Source organism: Cottoperca gobio, chromosome 9 (genome assembly GCF_900634415.1).
Source record: "Cottoperca gobio chromosome 9, fCotGob3.1, whole genome shotgun sequence".
In the NCBI taxonomy this organism is placed as follows: Eukaryota; Metazoa; Chordata; class Actinopteri; order Perciformes; family Bovichtidae; genus Cottoperca; species Cottoperca gobio.
In genome coordinates this window covers 16,333,479-16,351,459 of record NC_041363.1, presented here as the reverse complement: position 1 = coordinate 16,351,459, position 17,981 = coordinate 16,333,479, and the positions used below count along the sequence as shown (strand labels likewise).

The window sequence follows — 17,981 nt, the reverse complement described above, 5'->3', positions numbered from 1 at the left end:
TCATAGAAATGATGGCTAAAACTACATAAATAGACCCTCTTTGTTAAAAAAATGTATAAAAAAATGACTTTCACCAAATCATGATTGTAACCTTAATCTTAATCATGTTTCAAATCCCCTGTACTCTCCTCTCAGGGTTTGGTACCTCCCTAGAGATGCGTTTATCCTGTTTATGAACCAAATATGGAGTCATACATGTCCATTATGTGGCACATCCCTTGCCTCTCTGCCAGTTTGACCATAAAGCACATGACCATACCCAGCCCACTTGTGTGTGAGTGCCCTATTGGTCGTTGCCCTATGGTGGTTGTCTTTTATATATATATGTTTTACCCTTTTTTTATACCCATCTTACTTAACTGTTCTTTGTAATGTATTGTATGAAGACTCTGATAAAGGCCACGAGCCGAAATGCATTGTTCTCATTATATAGTTGTTCTTTATACTACAAATGCTACTGAAGTTTTGACCTTTTCAGCTGATGGAATTCTTGCAAAGAAAGTCCACGCTCTAAAAGTCTAAAACTCCAAGAAGTTCAGGAACACACACACGGTTTCTTCTGGCATCCTCGGGACTGACAGACAGCAACGAGCTTAATATCCCCACGGCTAAATAAAATGGCTCAGAATGAAGATAAGAGTTTTGACACTCCTGTCTGACGACTACATGGCAAGTGGCTTCAATCAAACTATTGATTGACATTGATTGAACACAAACACACAGTGAGGAGTGACATGACATGGATTGCTCTGGCTACAGCTGTACACCTACACCCCCATATTCATGCACACACCCTGACATACACTCACACACATACACAGATATTTTTAGAGTTTAGAATGATAAATCTTCCATTGCACTGTGATGAATTCCCCCTGAATGCTGTACATAGTGTATCCTGACCATGAAATATGGACCGCTGGGATAAGAATCCTCCTGCATCCATCTTTCAAGGCATCGAGAACAATTTATTGCTTTTACTGAACGTGACTATGCTACTAAACACCTAAAACACACGTGACAGCATACACACGTGAAGCACTGAGCTTGTACATGAAGAAGTTTTTTATGTTCATTACCCGTGCTTTAATAAACATCATGTATCAGTTTATCCTGGATAATATACAACTGATTGCTTGCTACCATAAAAAAATATGAAACAGCAGCTGCACATAAGCCGATGAGGTTGAATTTCACATTCATCAATAACTTCACAAACAAACCCCTCTTGCTATAATTTATAACTATTTTCTCTGTGTGCAACTGCATCTGTGTAGAGAGTGAATGAAAGCAGATATTTGATGAAAAGTGAAAGAAATCAACACTATACTCAGTCCAATGCCGGTCTTGTTCAAACTGAACAAACAAGAGGCTTTTTGATGATATGAAAAGACAGCTGTCTTGTATCTTATCAGGCTGTACTGCTCTTCTGTATAATGCACCTGATGGAAAGTGAACCATGGAATAAGATTCAGAATATTAAGGGACTAAACTAGTCATGTACTGAATTCATAAACAACGTTCAATATATATGAGCTAATGATATTTTACACATATTTGAAAAGCCATGACCTCATCAACAGTGTCCATTTTCATCAATAACTGCCCACATATAATGGCTGAACAGGACTGCAAAGAGAACGTCTGATTCCACCAAATAAATACATTTCATTCAATGCTCAAACCCGAGGATGAATTATCAATCACTGCATCTGTTGCTGAGTTTCTCCATTGCCAAATACTTCTTCTCCTTCCACCTCTTTCCCTCTATGGATTAAGCCACTTTTGACTATTTACAATTTCATCAGTTGCTATGTTTGTATGCATCTCACAGCTTTAAAATCTTGTGATTTTATTGCCAGCACCAAAACAGGAGCCAAAGAGATTTAATACACTGAGCAACCATTCAAAAAACAGCCTGAAACAGTGTTGAGCTTTGGACTGCGTTCACAGTGGCCATCTGCAAGCTGCTGCGCACCAAGAACTGAGGCTCGCTGGTCTAGAGGCATGATGGCAAAGCTGTGTGACGCTGGCCTCAGAATAAAAAAGTAATTTAACTTGACAACCATCGTAAAAGCAACTATTGATGTTGCCTAGTTTTTTCCTGCATTATTGTTGGTTGTTTCATAGCTTGAGACTGGCTGGGTTGACTGTTGGCTTGCTTTCACATTGATTTCTGAAGTGGTGATTGTCTCAGCCCTTTGCCTTAAACTGTTTGTCATTCAACTTTTACATATCTTTATCGATATCCTGTTAGTGACGATGGATCTTTGTGCACTGGCCGTCATTTGTGTGTCCATGTCATTGACTCAAACATTCTTCTCTGTGTCAGGATCAATGGCGGTTTTCCGGCTCCGTCTAATCTGAGACAGCCATTCCAGTTATTCAGAGGTCACATACCTCGGGCCATGTGTCGGAATTCCCGTATGCTTTAAGAAAGTATGCAAGTGTGGGACCGACGCTCCAGGGGACCTCGCACATGCACACATAAACATACACACACACACAACTCACTGCAGGCATGATCACAGGCTGTACGACCCAACAGGCACACCGACACATGTTCGCATCGTAAGAGTACCTCCATATGCACACATACAGCTACATATCACACTCAAGAAATCACTTTTAAATCCATGCGACAACTGGTCGGCATACTAAACTGGGCAACACACACCCTCGCTCTCCCTCACACACCCCTCCAATAAATCCTCTGTCTCATTTCCCTCAGGCCCCTGACACCCCATGTGGAGCAGGTGGGCGACAGGCAGACCAAAGCCTCTGGCACACACCGCGCACACACACACACACACACACACACACACACACACACACACACACACACACACACACACGCACACACACAGGCGCTCTCTTTCGCTCTGTTTCCTTTTCCACACACCTCCACTTAATGACCACAGATATGTTAAAAAGCTCTGCCACTTAAAGCAGCCGCCTCCCTCAGCCACTTAATTTGACATGCTTGGGAGGAAAACAAAGAAAGACCCCTATTGTGGCTTTTAAAAGTATCCAATCAAGCCTGCCACTCAATTAGCCATGAACGGCACAGAACAAACAGATAAGGATCCAGTTTATTAGGCGAGTTTCAATGCTGCTGTAATGTTATACTGCATTCAAGACTGCATCGAAGCTTTGGACATGAACCTGAAATTTGATGAGATTTCCCTCAGGATGAATAAAGTATCTATCTATCTATCTATCTGTCTGTCTGTCTGTCTGTCTGTCTGTCTGTCTGTCTGTCTATCTATCTATCTATCTATCTATCTATCTATCTATCTATCTATCTATCTATCTATCTATCTATCTGACTGTTTTTACACATCACTCACTTTGCATTAGGTGAAGCAACATGAACATTTCTAAAATAATAATGACAAGAGAGAAGTCAAAATCAATATAGGTTTTCTCCATGGCTCCAGATGGTGTAATTGAGCTATATTATCTCTGAAAGATGAGTCACACAAAATTAAAGACGCGCAGGTGAAAAACACATTGACGGATAGACATAAACCAATAAAGGCAGGTGACAGACAAGTGGGAAAAAAGCCATACAAAGAAAAAAAGACTTTTTTGAATCGATTTGCCTAGGCTGCCAACAAATAAAGAGTCTGTATTATTCCTGTTTATCGACAGCACATAACGTGCATTAAAGCTGTCTAGATGGTGCATTGAGACCCTAAATGTTGATTATATGAAGTAGTCCTTTCTTCATCTGTAGTTTTCATCTGTAGAGGTGCATGTGTGGGTGTGTGTTTGTGTGAGTTTGTACGCCTGCCTGGCCGTTTAACAAAAACAGGCCACAAGTCTGCAGGGACATCGTACGAGGTAAAAGGGGTTTTGGCAGAAGACAAGCCCAAAATAGAAAACAACAAAGAGGTAATGAAAGAAAAAGTCCAGACTGCAAAATGCTTTAAAGTCTCAGCATGTTGCTCTGAATGAGTCCCTCCTGAGCCCAAAACTTTGAAAGAAAACAGTACAGCAGGGCTCCAGAGTTCAGTATGATAACCCGACTGCTGTGGATCTCACAGCCCTCAGCCATAATCAAGTTAAAACAAGATCAAAATCCTCAACTGGTAACAATTGATGAGAGACATTCATAGCTGAAACTTCAATCAGCTACTGTAATATGAGAGGTGATAATGAAGGTTTTCAATAATCCTGCTCGAACCACACTTGCTCAGTTTAATTAATCTAATCCACTGTGGCTAGCACATTTATTCCACAAAGAAAAGCAGTAAATCTTGTCTGTATTTCAGTCTCTCTGCGTGAAATAGCAACAGTATTTAAGTATCTCCTTAGTGTGGGGAAAAAAAAAACCATTTAAAAATCACACCAAATAGCTACTATCACCCACCTGGCAGCGATGTATAACGTCCTGTTCATGATCATGATGAGCTGGATGTCCAGTCTGTGCCGCTGCGTGTTGTTCCTGCCAGGTTTGTGGCCTACAAACGCCGGGTACTGTTTTGTGTCTGCAAAGAGAGGACAAAAATGAATCCCTGCGTATGTTACATTTATAACTGCAGTAAATTTACTAATAAGATCACTCTGTCTCGTTTGTTTTAGGTCAAATGTCAACCCATGAGTCTTAGCTGGATGAGAAAACGCCACCACAGTTGTTGGCTAAATTGTAGGCTAAAACTGTGCTGCACCTTACCATGCAATTGTGCTATTGCTAGTGGCTTTGGATGAAAGCGCTTGGTTTGAACAAACACTCTGAAAGAGGAGCAGGTCTATGTGAGGCTGGCTGGCTTCTCTTTCAGCTCTCCTGGCCAGCAGTGTTAGGTACAGCGTTAGACCAGGAGAGAGTAGGACGGGGCAGGATAGAGGGAGAATATACAGATAGAAAAACAGAGAGGAAACAAGAACCGTGTCTTTGTAGCCTGCAACAGCGTTTACACTATCACACACAGCATTAGGAGCCCAACAGAAAAATAGCGGATTATCCTTTGATGTGGGGTGGGCTCCGTTTCAAATGCTGCTTTAAGTCCTTCATTTTAGTGTGTGTAGAGAGCCTATCCTTGGGCGCCAAATTACACTCCATGCCTCCAAAGTGCATTCAGTGTAGAACGAGTTGGGGGTTGCAGAGGAAGCAAGGGTTCAGAGGGATATGGAGGAGCATAAGGATAAAACAAGAGAGGAAGATACCGAGTTGGGGGATTTGAGAATTGGAAGACAAAGAGCAAGAGGTTAGGGAAAAGAGTGAGGGAGGACTTGTAATGAGAGAAGCACAGTGTGCATGAAAGAAAGGAAGAAAGAAAGAAAGAAAGAAGTATACACTTACAGTTGCCGTGTGAGATGCTAATAGGCTCGCTGTCTTCGGGGAAGCCCGCCCCGGCTATTTGCAGTAGCGTGAAGTAGAGTAACAAGGCCTCTGACCTCATGGTCGCACCAACACTGCTGCTGCTGCTGCTGCTGCTGCTGCTGGTCCTCTGCTACAGATTTACCTCAGCCTGCACAAAGAGAGACAGAAGTTGTAGATGGAGAGGGGTGAAGGGGAAAGAGATGGGGAAGGCAGGAGGAAAACAAGTTTGTCAAACAAATCCCTTTTCACCTGACTGCCTCCTCAATTGCTTTTCCTCCGCGGTTTCTGCATTCTTTGTGTGAAACAAAGGAACGCAGAAGCCGGAGGGGCATAAAAAGAAAGGAGTTAGCCAAACAAATTCAAGTCCACCTGAATTAGCTGTTTGTGCATTTTGCACGGCCCGTTGCAAACTGTCAGAGATATATTTGTATATGCATTTTCGATGACTCAAGTGAGCTATGTTGCAAGCGAAACAGAATTAATTGGATTAGGTTGGTAATATGCGTCATAGATCGATGTCAGGCAGAGAAAATCTCTGTGCCTCTGTCTTCCTCTGTGTGTGTGTGTGTGTGTGTGTGTGTGTGTGTGTGTGTGTGTGTGTGTGTGTGTGTGTGTGTGTGTGTGGCAGGGTCTTAGTGAAGTGGGAGAGCTCTTGTTGAGATTAGCCTGCCGTAAAGTATCAGCAGTACCTAGAGATCGAGCTGGATGGTGTGGCAAGTACCTCATTTTCCACTTGTAAGTCTCCTACAAGGGTAGCAATCCCACACCCGAAATCCTACAGGCCGATGACCATCACGGGCTAAATCAGTGCATCAGTATAGCTATTAAACTCTCCAATTTACCACAGCATTGTTTTAAGAACCACCTGCACGCTTGGATTTTCCTTTCTTTCGGTTGATCTAATCTCTCTTGGTCTACACCAGGGGTCGGGAACCTTTTTGGCTGGGAGAGCCATAAAAGCTAAATATTTTTTTATGTATTTCCTTGAGAGCCATATATAAAAATATATACATTTGAATGCAACTTTATGCGTGCATTTTTTAAGAATAACACGTCTCCGATTACTAATAGCAGTATCAGTGTTGCATTGAACAGGTGCTCTTTTATTAAATAAACTAAACGCTTACGTTATTTATCTCATTTATGTGCACGTTTCAGTGTTTACCGCACGGGTGTCAAACTCAAGGCAATTATATCCGGCCCGCGAGAAAATATCATATGTCTGTCATAACTGGCCCGCCAGTTTTGGCAATTAAATCAATGCATGGCACAACCACGGGAAAAGACATTTGAGGAAGTATCTAAATGTGTGAATGAAATGAAAGTTTTTGGAAGCAAAGGGAAACGCACCACAGATCTCTGGGACGATGTGAGCTGGCCTGTTTGTGCGACATAACGAAGCATCTCACTGTTAAACCTGCAGCTTCAGGGCCGTGTGATCACGGACATGTTTGATGCAGTGAGAGCTTTATAAGCCAAGCTGCCTGTGGGAGACTCTGATGCAGAAGGAAACTTTGGTCACTACGTGTTTCCAAACACTGACAAACCATCTCCATCACTGTGTTCCCGACAGCATTCTGCTGATCAACTGAGCGCAGTTGCCGACTTTGCAGCTCAGAAATTTAAATTGAACTGCTCAGCAATCCGTTTGCAGTTGACTTTAATATGTTCCATATCTTTTTGCACTTTATCCAATATGTGTATCCTGTTCAATAAATGTGGACCGTGTTTGGCCCTCCCTGTGATTGAGTTTGACACCCCCGGTCTACTGCTTGCTTTGTGCAGTTTCTCCTCTGCTCGGTTTCGCGAAGGGCGGGGCTCTGCCCCCTACACACACATGTGTGAACATAACTTCACCTACAGCCAGAGACAGAGCGGAGGAAAGGAGAGGGGAGAACTAAAAACAAATCCGCTGCTAAATGTTTTTACTTTAAAATGACACAATATAATTATTTATTACTTGTTAATCATGTTAAAAAATGTTAAACGAGCCATATTGCATTATCGAAAGAGCCATATATGGCTCGCGAGCCATAGGTTCCCGACCCCTGGTCTACACCTTAAATGCCCACTGCTGACTCTCTATTCTCCATCTATAAGCATGACGGCTGCCTGTTTTCTAGAATTGCTTTTTTTTATTATTGATTATCTACCTTTGAATTCAAAGAAACACAATGTCCTCAACAACGTAATTTTCTAATGTAATGTATATGAGCCAACTGAAGTGGATTTTATAGTTGATGCCCTAAATTGTGTTTATCTAATGTCTTCATTGCACAAACCATGGCAACCGAGCTTTTTCTACTGCAGTTTGTGGCAACAAATTACACCCATAAATCATCCAAGACAATTATTGCTTCTGTAATCTAATCAAGAATAAAGCATTTAATTTGCATAAAGCACATTCTTCTTTTTTTTTCCACAGATGAAGCTGCAGGGGTGAGATGTTGCCGGGTAGATAGAGTAAGGGATGCATCAGGGATGAAGAATTGAATAAAATAGTCGATTTCATTTGATTCAGTCTGATAAAAGTTGTTTATCCCACGCTGTATTTTCATTCGCTATTGTATGTCTGAGGGGGAACGAACAGGGGGGAGAAAGGAAGGAGAAAAAGAGAGAGAGGGAGGGAATTACTTTCTCTTTTCTTTGTAATATCTCTCTCTCTCTCTCTGTCTCTCTCTCTCTCTCTTTTTCCATGCTCCTGTGAATCTCATTCAGGAGAGGAATGAAAACACTATTCACTGGGAGAATCACTTTAACACTGAGGAGAATACCAATACTAAAGCCTGGATACGACCTTGATCTCACAAGCAACTCTGTTCTCCTCCCTCTCACTCCTTGTCCTACTCCTCTTATCCTTACACATTTTTTTTTTGTACCGCACTCTATATTTAATGAAGAGAAAAATACTCAAATGGATTTTCTCTCACCCTCACCTTTATCATATAGCAAAGGTTGACAGAGCTTTGCTTGCACAGTGTATTCCATTGTTTGACCAATTGTGAACAGAAAATGTCTTTGTCTTCTCTCTATATGGTACAGTAAACCTCTGCGAAGGACTAAAATGTGTTTTTCTCCTGAACCTTGACCTGGAAGTCCTCCAGTAATTGACTGATTGATGAGCAGGAAGTGGCATGAGGCAGAGAGGTTAGCCCTGAGGGAGCTAACACAGTGAATGACGGATGGAGGTTTCACTGAGCAAGAAAATCATCAATGGGGTGTAATAAAATGCTAAACATTGTTAGTCAAACCATCTCAGCACTAAATTACTTAAGTGAAACTCCTAAGTATACCAGCTGCCACACATGGATAACAGGAGGGAGTGAGTTGCAGTCTGTCTTTACCGAATTACGCTCTTTTTGTGGAAGAGCAAATTGCTTCCTTGTGTGAGTGTGACCGTATGTGTGTGTGTGTTTAATCCTGATCTAAAATTCTACTTTTTGCAGAGCACTGTAAACTGTGTGTTTAAACACACACATACACAATCTGAGAACATCAGTATCCAGAAATCAAGGCTTGAACATGTGCTCAAACTGCAATAATAAATGACCTACTACCATAGAGCCACACTTGTGCAGGTAGAAGTGTGTGGATTTCCTCTCTTCCTCTCCTTGAAAAGCAACCAAAGAAAATACATAAAGAGTAACAGAGGAACCCTGTGCCTCCTCCTCAGGCTTTTAATAGATAACATTTTGAGAACCTTAGCTGCTATTCCTTTACACCTCCTGCACACTTTCAGTGATAACGTAGCTGGTTGTGTGTGTGTCTGCATAAGTGTGTGTTTGTGTGTGTGTGTGTGTGTGTGTGTGTGTGTGTAAAGCAGAAAGGGGAGAGTTAATCAAGCTGAATGCTGGCAGGAGGCCACCAGCAGGTAATAAAAACACAAGGACCCCCCAGAATTAGTTTCTACATACCCACGCCATCACAGATGTGAACGTGCGCACACACACACACACACACACACACACACACACACACACACATATACATACACACACACACACTCACACAACCACTCACATACCTTGTATCCTTCTAAAAGCAAATGCACACAGCTAAGACCGGAAAAATCAAAGTAAACACAAATAAACTCAAACTAAGCAATAAACAAATTTGCTAATACATTCATACATTTATATCCAACAAACCATGACAAAAACACACAGACTGACACACACTTAGTCACTTTCTCTCCCCAGACAGAGCAGGGCAATCACCCTAAACTGCATTAGCTTTAACAATAAACACATTATCAGGCCTAATGATGTTAGTACTGCTGTAGCATCAGCATGTTAGCGATGGGTGCTTGGAGCTTAAACATACACACAATAACACGTACATGTATTAGAGCGACAAGGTCAGCCACGGTGAGCTTCAGGTGAGGAGAAGGAAGGAAATGTTACCGACATTTAGTTTATCAGTCTAGTTAGGTGCGCAAACAAACGGAAAAAAATACATAATCAAGCTTGCACACACAAACACACACACACAACTAGTTAATCTTGAGAAGGTCCCAGCCATTCATTTCCTGAAGGCCCCCACTGTGCAAACCATCAGAGTGCGCAATGAAGTGAGAGACTGCCATTTAATTACATCAGAGCAGACCTGTTGATGATAGACTTCAGAGCAGGCTTCTGAATGTGTTTGGAAACTTTCCTCTGTAAAAAGCAACAGCATCAGTCGTTTAAACCATGGGTCTACAACAGGGGGTCCGTGACCCCTTGGGGGTCCTCAAAATTACTGCCGGGGAGGGTGGCAAATTTTAGTTTGAGAATGTTTTAAAGGTTGTTGTTGTTTCTCCAAAATGTAAAATAGGTCTGAAAATACACATTACAGTAACATGAAAACAACTGTTCCCCATGAATCTTCAAGAAATCACGTGAGCTAGCTAAGCTATGCTAAATCATTGTTCAGCACCTCTCCATAACAAGAAACTAGTTAGCATTGGCATGGAAATATTTTTTAAATAGCTTAGTATTGTATGCACCATGAACAGGTATGTATATACATTTCACTTAAGGCCACCCTAAATGGCATTCTGGGCCCAGTTTAATATCCAACTCAATTGTATTTAGGAGGACTCCCTGCTCTGTCTCTCTTTCAGATAAGGGGTCCTTGGCCTGAAAAACCCTGGTTTAAGAAAACGCCAAAGAACAGCATATGTTAACACTCAAGTGACAAAGACCTACACCGTATCTATCAGGAGGAACTAGCGTGATGTTGTAACAGAGCCACAAAGTCTGAAATCTGAGGGAGGTGGTGGGGTTGGATGGATGCGTCAACACAAAAGCCTTTTTGAGCCTAAGCCTAACCAAACCTTAACCATAGCAGTGTAAGAACAGAATGCCTGTTAAATGATGTACTCTGGATCAGAATATATGTATCATTCTGGAGGGCAGTTACAAATAACCTGGATGACTTCTGTTGTGTTTATGTTTGTTTGTGTCCTCCTCACTGCTTGTCTCATGTCCATCACTCTGTACTAAGTCCTTGTCACATATTCTGAACGGCTGCTATGTATAAGTGGCTTTACATAAAGCAGCTGTATGGGATAGTTGACCTGTTGGTTAAGGACACACGTTAGGTTGTTGTTGTGTTTTGTCTTGGGTGATCAAACTGTGCATTAGTAGACATGACAGCATGTCATTGTCGTTACCGAGAATAAAATAGATTTGTCTTTTTGCACATGGGTTTTTGATCATAATCAGGTCTGGAGGAAGTGTTCAATATGAAGTTAGTAGCAGCTTCTTATAAATGTTGTCTGACAGCTTTGATACTAATGTAGCTGGCTTGTGTTTATATTTGGCAGTCTGGGTAATGTCCGCAGATTGGTGCTGAAGGCTTTACAGATGACAGGAATACCAGAGAGAAGGGGTAGCTTACTGGCAACGCGTTGTTACGTGTCTGTAACTGTGGCCAGTCCCCACATGTTGAGGAGGCGCTGTTTATTGTATCTTTAATTGGAATTTTGTAATAGGTGACGCAAGCAGAGTACCATAAAAAGTGTTTGTGTTTTTGCATCCATTTCTGGAATTTTGTGTAGTAACAAAAGGGTTGGTTTAACCACATTATGAAGAAACATATTTGTCCAAGTTTTCCATGATGAACTCCAGACATCACTGTCAACACAACTGTCTCTTTGGTTGGAACGTTTTTTTAAAGTCATCCTGCGAGCAATTCAAGTAATCTGCATTGTGTTTGGGTGTACGCAGAAATCTGACTGCAACCAACCCTTTAAACATGAATAGAAGTAGTAAAAGGTATGTCTGAGATAGAAGAGTGGTTTGCCTGTGTTTTGCTTTCTCAGTTGTTTTTCATGATTGCTGGAACTGAATAAAAGCCAAAGTGATTTTACAGGTGGATGAATGACAGCGGGGGGATTCCAGAATTCAGAATTCAGAATTTCTCCTGTGTGACATTCTCACAGCGTTACAGAGCAGAAACAGACCTTACACATGGGTGTGAACACAACACCCGCAACACCAGACCACACTAAAAGTGTACACTTTTACAACTCAGCCACATAAATACCATATTGCTAAACTATACAGAGCTTTAGATCACTGCCCCCCCTGTTCACAGATGGGCGGGGGGAAAGGTTATTTGGGTGAGGTGTAAAAGTAGAAGAGAAGAAGATTGAGCAGAAAATGTTAGAAAGACAGCCAGGTAAGAATAATGCATTGCTCCACCATAAGGGATAAAACATGGAACACATCCAACCACCTCGGGCTCCCAAATGGGGAAGATACTCTGGCAGGTGTTTACACTTGTCAACCCTGGCCTGATAATTCAGAAAGAAAAGGCAGGAGGAGCTGTCTGCCTGAACCCAGGAGGCCATGATAAGAGGAGGGAATGGAGAGGGAGCGAGAAGGAGGAACCTGCCAGTCTTTTTGAAAACAAGAGCCAAACTAGCATCAAATGTAAGCACAGACACATAATTTCACATGCACACTCCCACAAGTAGTCCTTGAGCTATCAAAAAGCATACTGGTGTTTTCCTTTTCCTTCCCCATTTCTTATCCCTTAGATGTTGATTTCAATCTGTATGGAGGTAATCCATCATGGTTTGATTATTAAAAGACAATGAAGTGGACATGAATGAGGCACCCTGTCGCTGTAGGCCCTTTATTGAAACAGAAGCCCAGAATGCAAGAACGTCTCCCTTTAAAGAGGTGACGGATTGATTCTGGAAGCAGGCCAAAGACGACTCAAGAAGACGAGAGGGAACAAGGGACAGAAGAACAGCGAGAGAACAGAGGCAAAGCGCCAACTTGGAAGAACAGCAATCTAACAAAGAGATTCAGTGACTGAAGATAAGCTGCTATCTTCATAACTCTGCCTCTGTGATCTAAAAGCCATTAGGCCTGGACATGCCTCTGTGCTTCTTAATCATTAAAAACAAGTATCTGTCTTAAAGCAATGGATATCCTTTTTGGGGAGCAAATTAGCCCACCATAGATTTAGAAATAACGAAAATTAGAAGTAAAATGAAAGAGTACAAGAGACTAAAGGAAAGGAAATGAAAGGAAAGCAGAGACGGGAAGAGGGGGGGAGGTTCATGGGTGTTCTCTGTCTGAGAATGATCCAAAGTAAACTGACATCACACCAACCCTGCCACCAGCAGAAATCAACCGAGGAGAAAGATGAGAGGAAATAACTACCTACAACTCACTACATTGTTTTTAAAATTAGGTCAAGACTTTTTTAGGCTGCGATGAGCTCCCAAAATGACTCTAATAGCTAAAAGGTTTAGCACTAGACAAAAACTATGGTACATAGAGTTAGCTTAGCCTAAAGCATGACCAAAAAATACACAATGCATAAACCAAAGAATAAAGGGAAAGGTAATGCATTTATACCTGCAGCTTTTCTGCTTGACTCTCCTTTTCTCAGTTTTTAGCCTGCTAGCGCTGTGGCTCTAGGAAAGGTAATGTTGGTCAGTCAGACTGTAGAGCCACCATTTTGAAGACTGAAAAATCTCAACAACTTTTGGATAAATTGATGTGGAATATTCTGCCTTGGTTAACTCCTGACTTTTCCAATAGCACCAAAATGAGCTTGACATTTTAGTTTTTTAGTGAATTACCATGGCATTCATGCTCCGCTCAGAATAATTGGTCACTTTGGTGATCCCTTAACTTTCCAGCTACTGCCATGATCAGATCATCAGCATGTTAGGATTTTCATTGTGAGCATGTTAGCATGCTGACGTTAGCATTTAGCTGCAGCACTGCCATGCCTAAATACGGCCTCACAGAGCTGCGAGCATGGCTGTTTACTCTTTGTCTCTCCGGCCCACATAGCCATTTGTGCTCAATGTTCCCTCACTATCTCTCAAACCCTTAATGAAAACAATTATTGTGGTATTGCCACCATTACTCCTGTTCTTCACTCTCTACATGCTCCTAATTGTCTTTTCACTTCTCTTCCTCTCCTCGAGAATGGCAGCAAAGAAGAAAAAGTGCTCTTTTGCTTTGTCTGGAAAAATTATTTCTGAATCAAAACAAGCCCCCATTCTGTGACACACATTCAGCCACACACACAACACAAAGCCCAACTAACATCACACACACACACACACACACACATACACACACACACACACACACACACACACACACACACACACACACACTGGTGCTTAAGAGATTGACCCCAAAAACGAGACGAGGTTACTCATTTAAATATCCGAACCTTTCAGGCCTGTCAATCATCGCTGCCGATGATACAAGCAGGGCAACTTAATCAACCTGAATGCAGCTGATACAGAGCTGTGTGGGCAAGGCAGAGAAAATTGCTGTTGATAAGGATATGCTTGGTAGCACATGGCCTTCTATGTCTCTCTTTTGATCCAATTATCTCTTTGGTCTGATGCTACAGTCCTCGGCCTGCCTCACCCTGTGTATCCCTTTTCTCTTAATATACCTCGTAACATAAGGCCACACTTTTGTCAATCCATGGAGGAGCTGGTCCTTATGCATAAAGATAATTTGTCTAGTGTTAAGTTTGACCCTGGTCAAAAGAGCAGGGGGAGCTGGAGGATACAAACTGAGACTCCCTGTTTCTCCTGAGGTGCAAGGAGAAGAAAAAGCAGTGAAAAATGGCAGAATGTCACTGAGCTAAATGCCACATTAACTCCACAGAGAGAGAGATGGTGTAATGACTGAAGCTCAACGCCCTGTGGAGCAGCAATGGGGGTGTTGAAACTGTCACACGGCATAATGCACATTTTACTTGGAAACTGACTTTACGAAGGCCGACTGCGGGGCTCCTTCAGGCGATGCTGCGCCATGCCATGCTATGCTTAGTCATGATACAAACCTGGGACTCCCAGCCTGTAATATTTTGGTGAGTCAAGTAATGCTTTAAATTTGCTTGCCTGGGGTTGAAAAACATATGACAATATGGTTAGAAATGTGTGTCCAATACAGGAGGAACTAAATGGAGGGGCAGATAAGACTTTAATGGGTTAAGCACATCGTCCTCAGGCTCTCGTCCTCAGTAAACATCAGCTAAGCCATCAGCGGGGAGAAGCATAACAGAGAATACATTTCTGTGGGTCTCTGGTTAAGTATTTCCAAATCCAAAATGCATGAGCCCTAAAATGATTTTTTATGTCATTTCTAGAAGGGGGAAAAAAACTGTCTCGCTAACGGTAAAGCTTGATAGACTTGCAGCAATTCATGCATACTGTAAGTACTTTGAGTCATAGCAGAAATTAGATTGGGTATTTAGAGGAGTATGGGAGAAGTATCTGAGGGACACTGTGTTCCTGGGGTAGTTTTCTCACAAATAAAACAGGATGCGCAATCAATAAAACAATAGCTGTCTGGCTCAACAGTTACTAATAGTTACAAACCCTTTTCCTCGACAGACCGGGACTGTAAATGAGAAAAGTCTCAAAGTCAATATTCAACGGCGGCTCACTAAGTGTTTTTTTACTATGGATATAACAGGCTCAAGGAGATTTGGAGGAAAGAAATGGAATATTTTATCCTTGCTACACCTTGACTAAGTACCCATAAAGTTATAATCAATAGGGCATTCATGTATGACGGCATGAAAATCATATGCATCAGTATTTGTAACCGACATTACCTCTGTTCTTTGACAGAGGCAGAAAGACCTTGATGATAAAATAGCGCCTGTGTTTGACCTTGTGCTGCGGTGCAACTCTGTGGCAGAAATGTCAAGACATCTGGCAAAGTTCTAAATGACTGCAAAAATGTACTTTGCAATGGCAAGACTCTATATATATATACACTGTATTTGTTTTCATGTACCTTAACACTTAACTTATTCAGCTGTTTTTGTTGTGTTCTTTTCCTTTCCTTGCACTGGAAAAGCAGACACAGGATATAAGCAGGTGACCTGCAGGGACCGAATAAGAGGTGTAATGGTTTTCAGTCGTAGTATCCATCTGTTGCAGAACTCATATCTCACAGCCTCCTGCTTCTTCATAATAGGTGCGCTTCAGAGTTTTACAAGGTGTGATACAATCCCTATCTCTGCCTCATTGTGTACCTAATGCAATCATCTGTTGCTGTTCGGCAAGCTTTGCAGCGTGTTGAACTGTGACACTTTACGACAATCCGTCCAACGCATTTTAGTAACTGCACGATTAGCAGTGCAATGCTGCAAACAGCGAGGAGCATACTGGAGACATCAACAGATCGTCAGTTATACGTCCTTGTGACCAAACAGAGAAGTAAAAGCCGTACAAAATCCCATGTTTCCTCATAAATAATGCTGCTCGATAACACAAGACACCATGTGCATCTGTTTCAGTCATAAAGTCTGCAAATGTAGCATGATTACATCTGCTGCTTCACCTTCACAGAAAATCATTTCAGTTCTGTTAATAGCATTTTTCTTGTTGAGCTCCCAGTTCATTTGATGCAGGTTCCATTATGCTAAGTGATTGAGCCTGTGTCCTCGCTGATAACTGGCTTGCTGGCCTTCGGTTCCACAGCAACCTTCCTATCAGATCTGACTGAGCATGATGCTAATCTCTATTAAGGTAATGTCCTGGCTTCGGGTCAGGAGCGAGCAGAGCACACCACTAGCACACATTTTCTAAGTCTCTCTCTCTTATTGTCTTTCTGTGTTCCTTACTTACTTCTCTTTACGTAAAATGTTCTCTTTCGCTTCCTTTCTCTCCTACTGTCAGCTCCCTTGCCCTCCCTGCAACTAAACACCACATACATCTTCAGAATGGAATAAAACCTCATCCCACAGACTCTATTTCTCTCCATTTTCCTTTATGACAGGAAATATATATATTTATAATGGAGGACGAAATAAACTAAACACAATTACCTTCTGTGTTGGCCCTTGATGTTGTGATACTGATAACAGAGTATCTTGTTTCCTGTTAGTGCATCATATCCAATAGCATTATGAATCATCTCCCATAAACCAGGACATTCAATGCTGCTGCTGCACGAGGCCACATTCACTGACTGACGCCACATTGCAGCACAGTAGCTGTTGTGTTGCCAATGTACAGAATGAATCTTTCTGAATGTTGTTATCTCCACGGACCATATTGTAGGAGTGATGTAGCTCGCATCCAGCTCTAAACTAATGAACGAGATGACAATGCTCAGGCAGGCAGATCATGAGACACCTCGCCAATGTGCAAAACAAAATGTATGAAAAGAAAATGTATTACACAATGTTGTATAGCCTATTGCAAATAAATGTTGTCAGTCTGCAGCAGAGTGGTGATTGTCATTACCATTACCGTTATGTCACAAGATGAGGCAACGCAAGGAGCACAGTGATCAACATGGGAAATATACTTTTGAAGGCGGGTTTAACTGCCAATAAATTACAATGAAAGAGGAAAGATGTGGATAAATGAGAGGAAGTGAGAAACAGAAGGAAGTAGAAGGAAGGGATTTCGAAGAGGATGCTTTCAAAGAAACAACAGAAGTAATATAAGCATGTAATCCCTCAGGAAACCAATGTCTCTGTCTCTAAACCTGATTAGAGTCAAGCCAATCAGTGCAATTAGACCAGTTGTGTCACTACACCCACGATGCTGAAGACTAGCATGTCTGTTGCTAGCTAGCTATAAGACACTTCTCATGGTAACAGGACTACAGGACTAGCTGCAGGCACGCTACCACTCAGTGACAGCTTGAGGTCATTTTTAATGGAAAAAATACTTATTTGAATCCTTTCTTGTACCCTGTGTTAGATTATGAAGTAAACCACAAGTAAAATGTCTTTCCCTAACGGTTTCTCTAAGGCTAATATATTTATGATGCAAAAATGATAAATAAAATCTATATGCAAGATACTGCACGCATTAACTACAACGCCTACTTAGTAGCGTAGGCTAATTATCCAATAACAATTAGCTATGAGCCTGCAAACAAAATCCCTTCAGGTTTGTACGTACATGAGGCTGGATTATTAGTTAACCTCAGTTAACTCAAGATGTGTTTAGGGCTACTGTGCATACAGCACTTTGGGTCCCCTATGAGCTTATTTGACAACAATTAATATTGCAACAACAAGTTATAAATAGGACGATGATCCTCTTAATGTCAACAAAGTCATCTGCATGACTGGCACTGGAGCATAAGTTAATAAACACTGAATGCCAGGTTTATGTAATAAGCTGCATGAATACTGGTGCCACAAG

The 17,981-nt window shown here is 41.7% G+C and overlaps 1 protein-coding gene across 3 annotated transcripts in view; it reads right to left on the bottom strand.

Annotated features, from left to right (window-relative positions):
• sema6a (sema domain, transmembrane domain (TM), and cytoplasmic domain, (semaphorin) 6A) overlaps positions 1 to 17,981 on the bottom strand; it is a 104,122-nt gene that overhangs the window by 53,561 nt on the left and 32,580 nt on the right. For all 3 annotated transcript variants that reach the window (XM_029439689.1, XM_029439690.1, XM_029439691.1), the window contains exons 2-3: positions 5,306 to 5,474; positions 4,376 to 4,493 (exon numbers count right to left, since the gene is read on the bottom strand). In XM_029439689.1, the coding sequence (XP_029295549.1) occupies positions 4,376 to 4,493; positions 5,306 to 5,405 (218 nt within the window). In that variant the 5' untranslated portion in view covers positions 5,406 to 5,474. The remainder of the gene's footprint in view (positions 1 to 4,375; positions 4,494 to 5,305; positions 5,475 to 17,981) is intronic.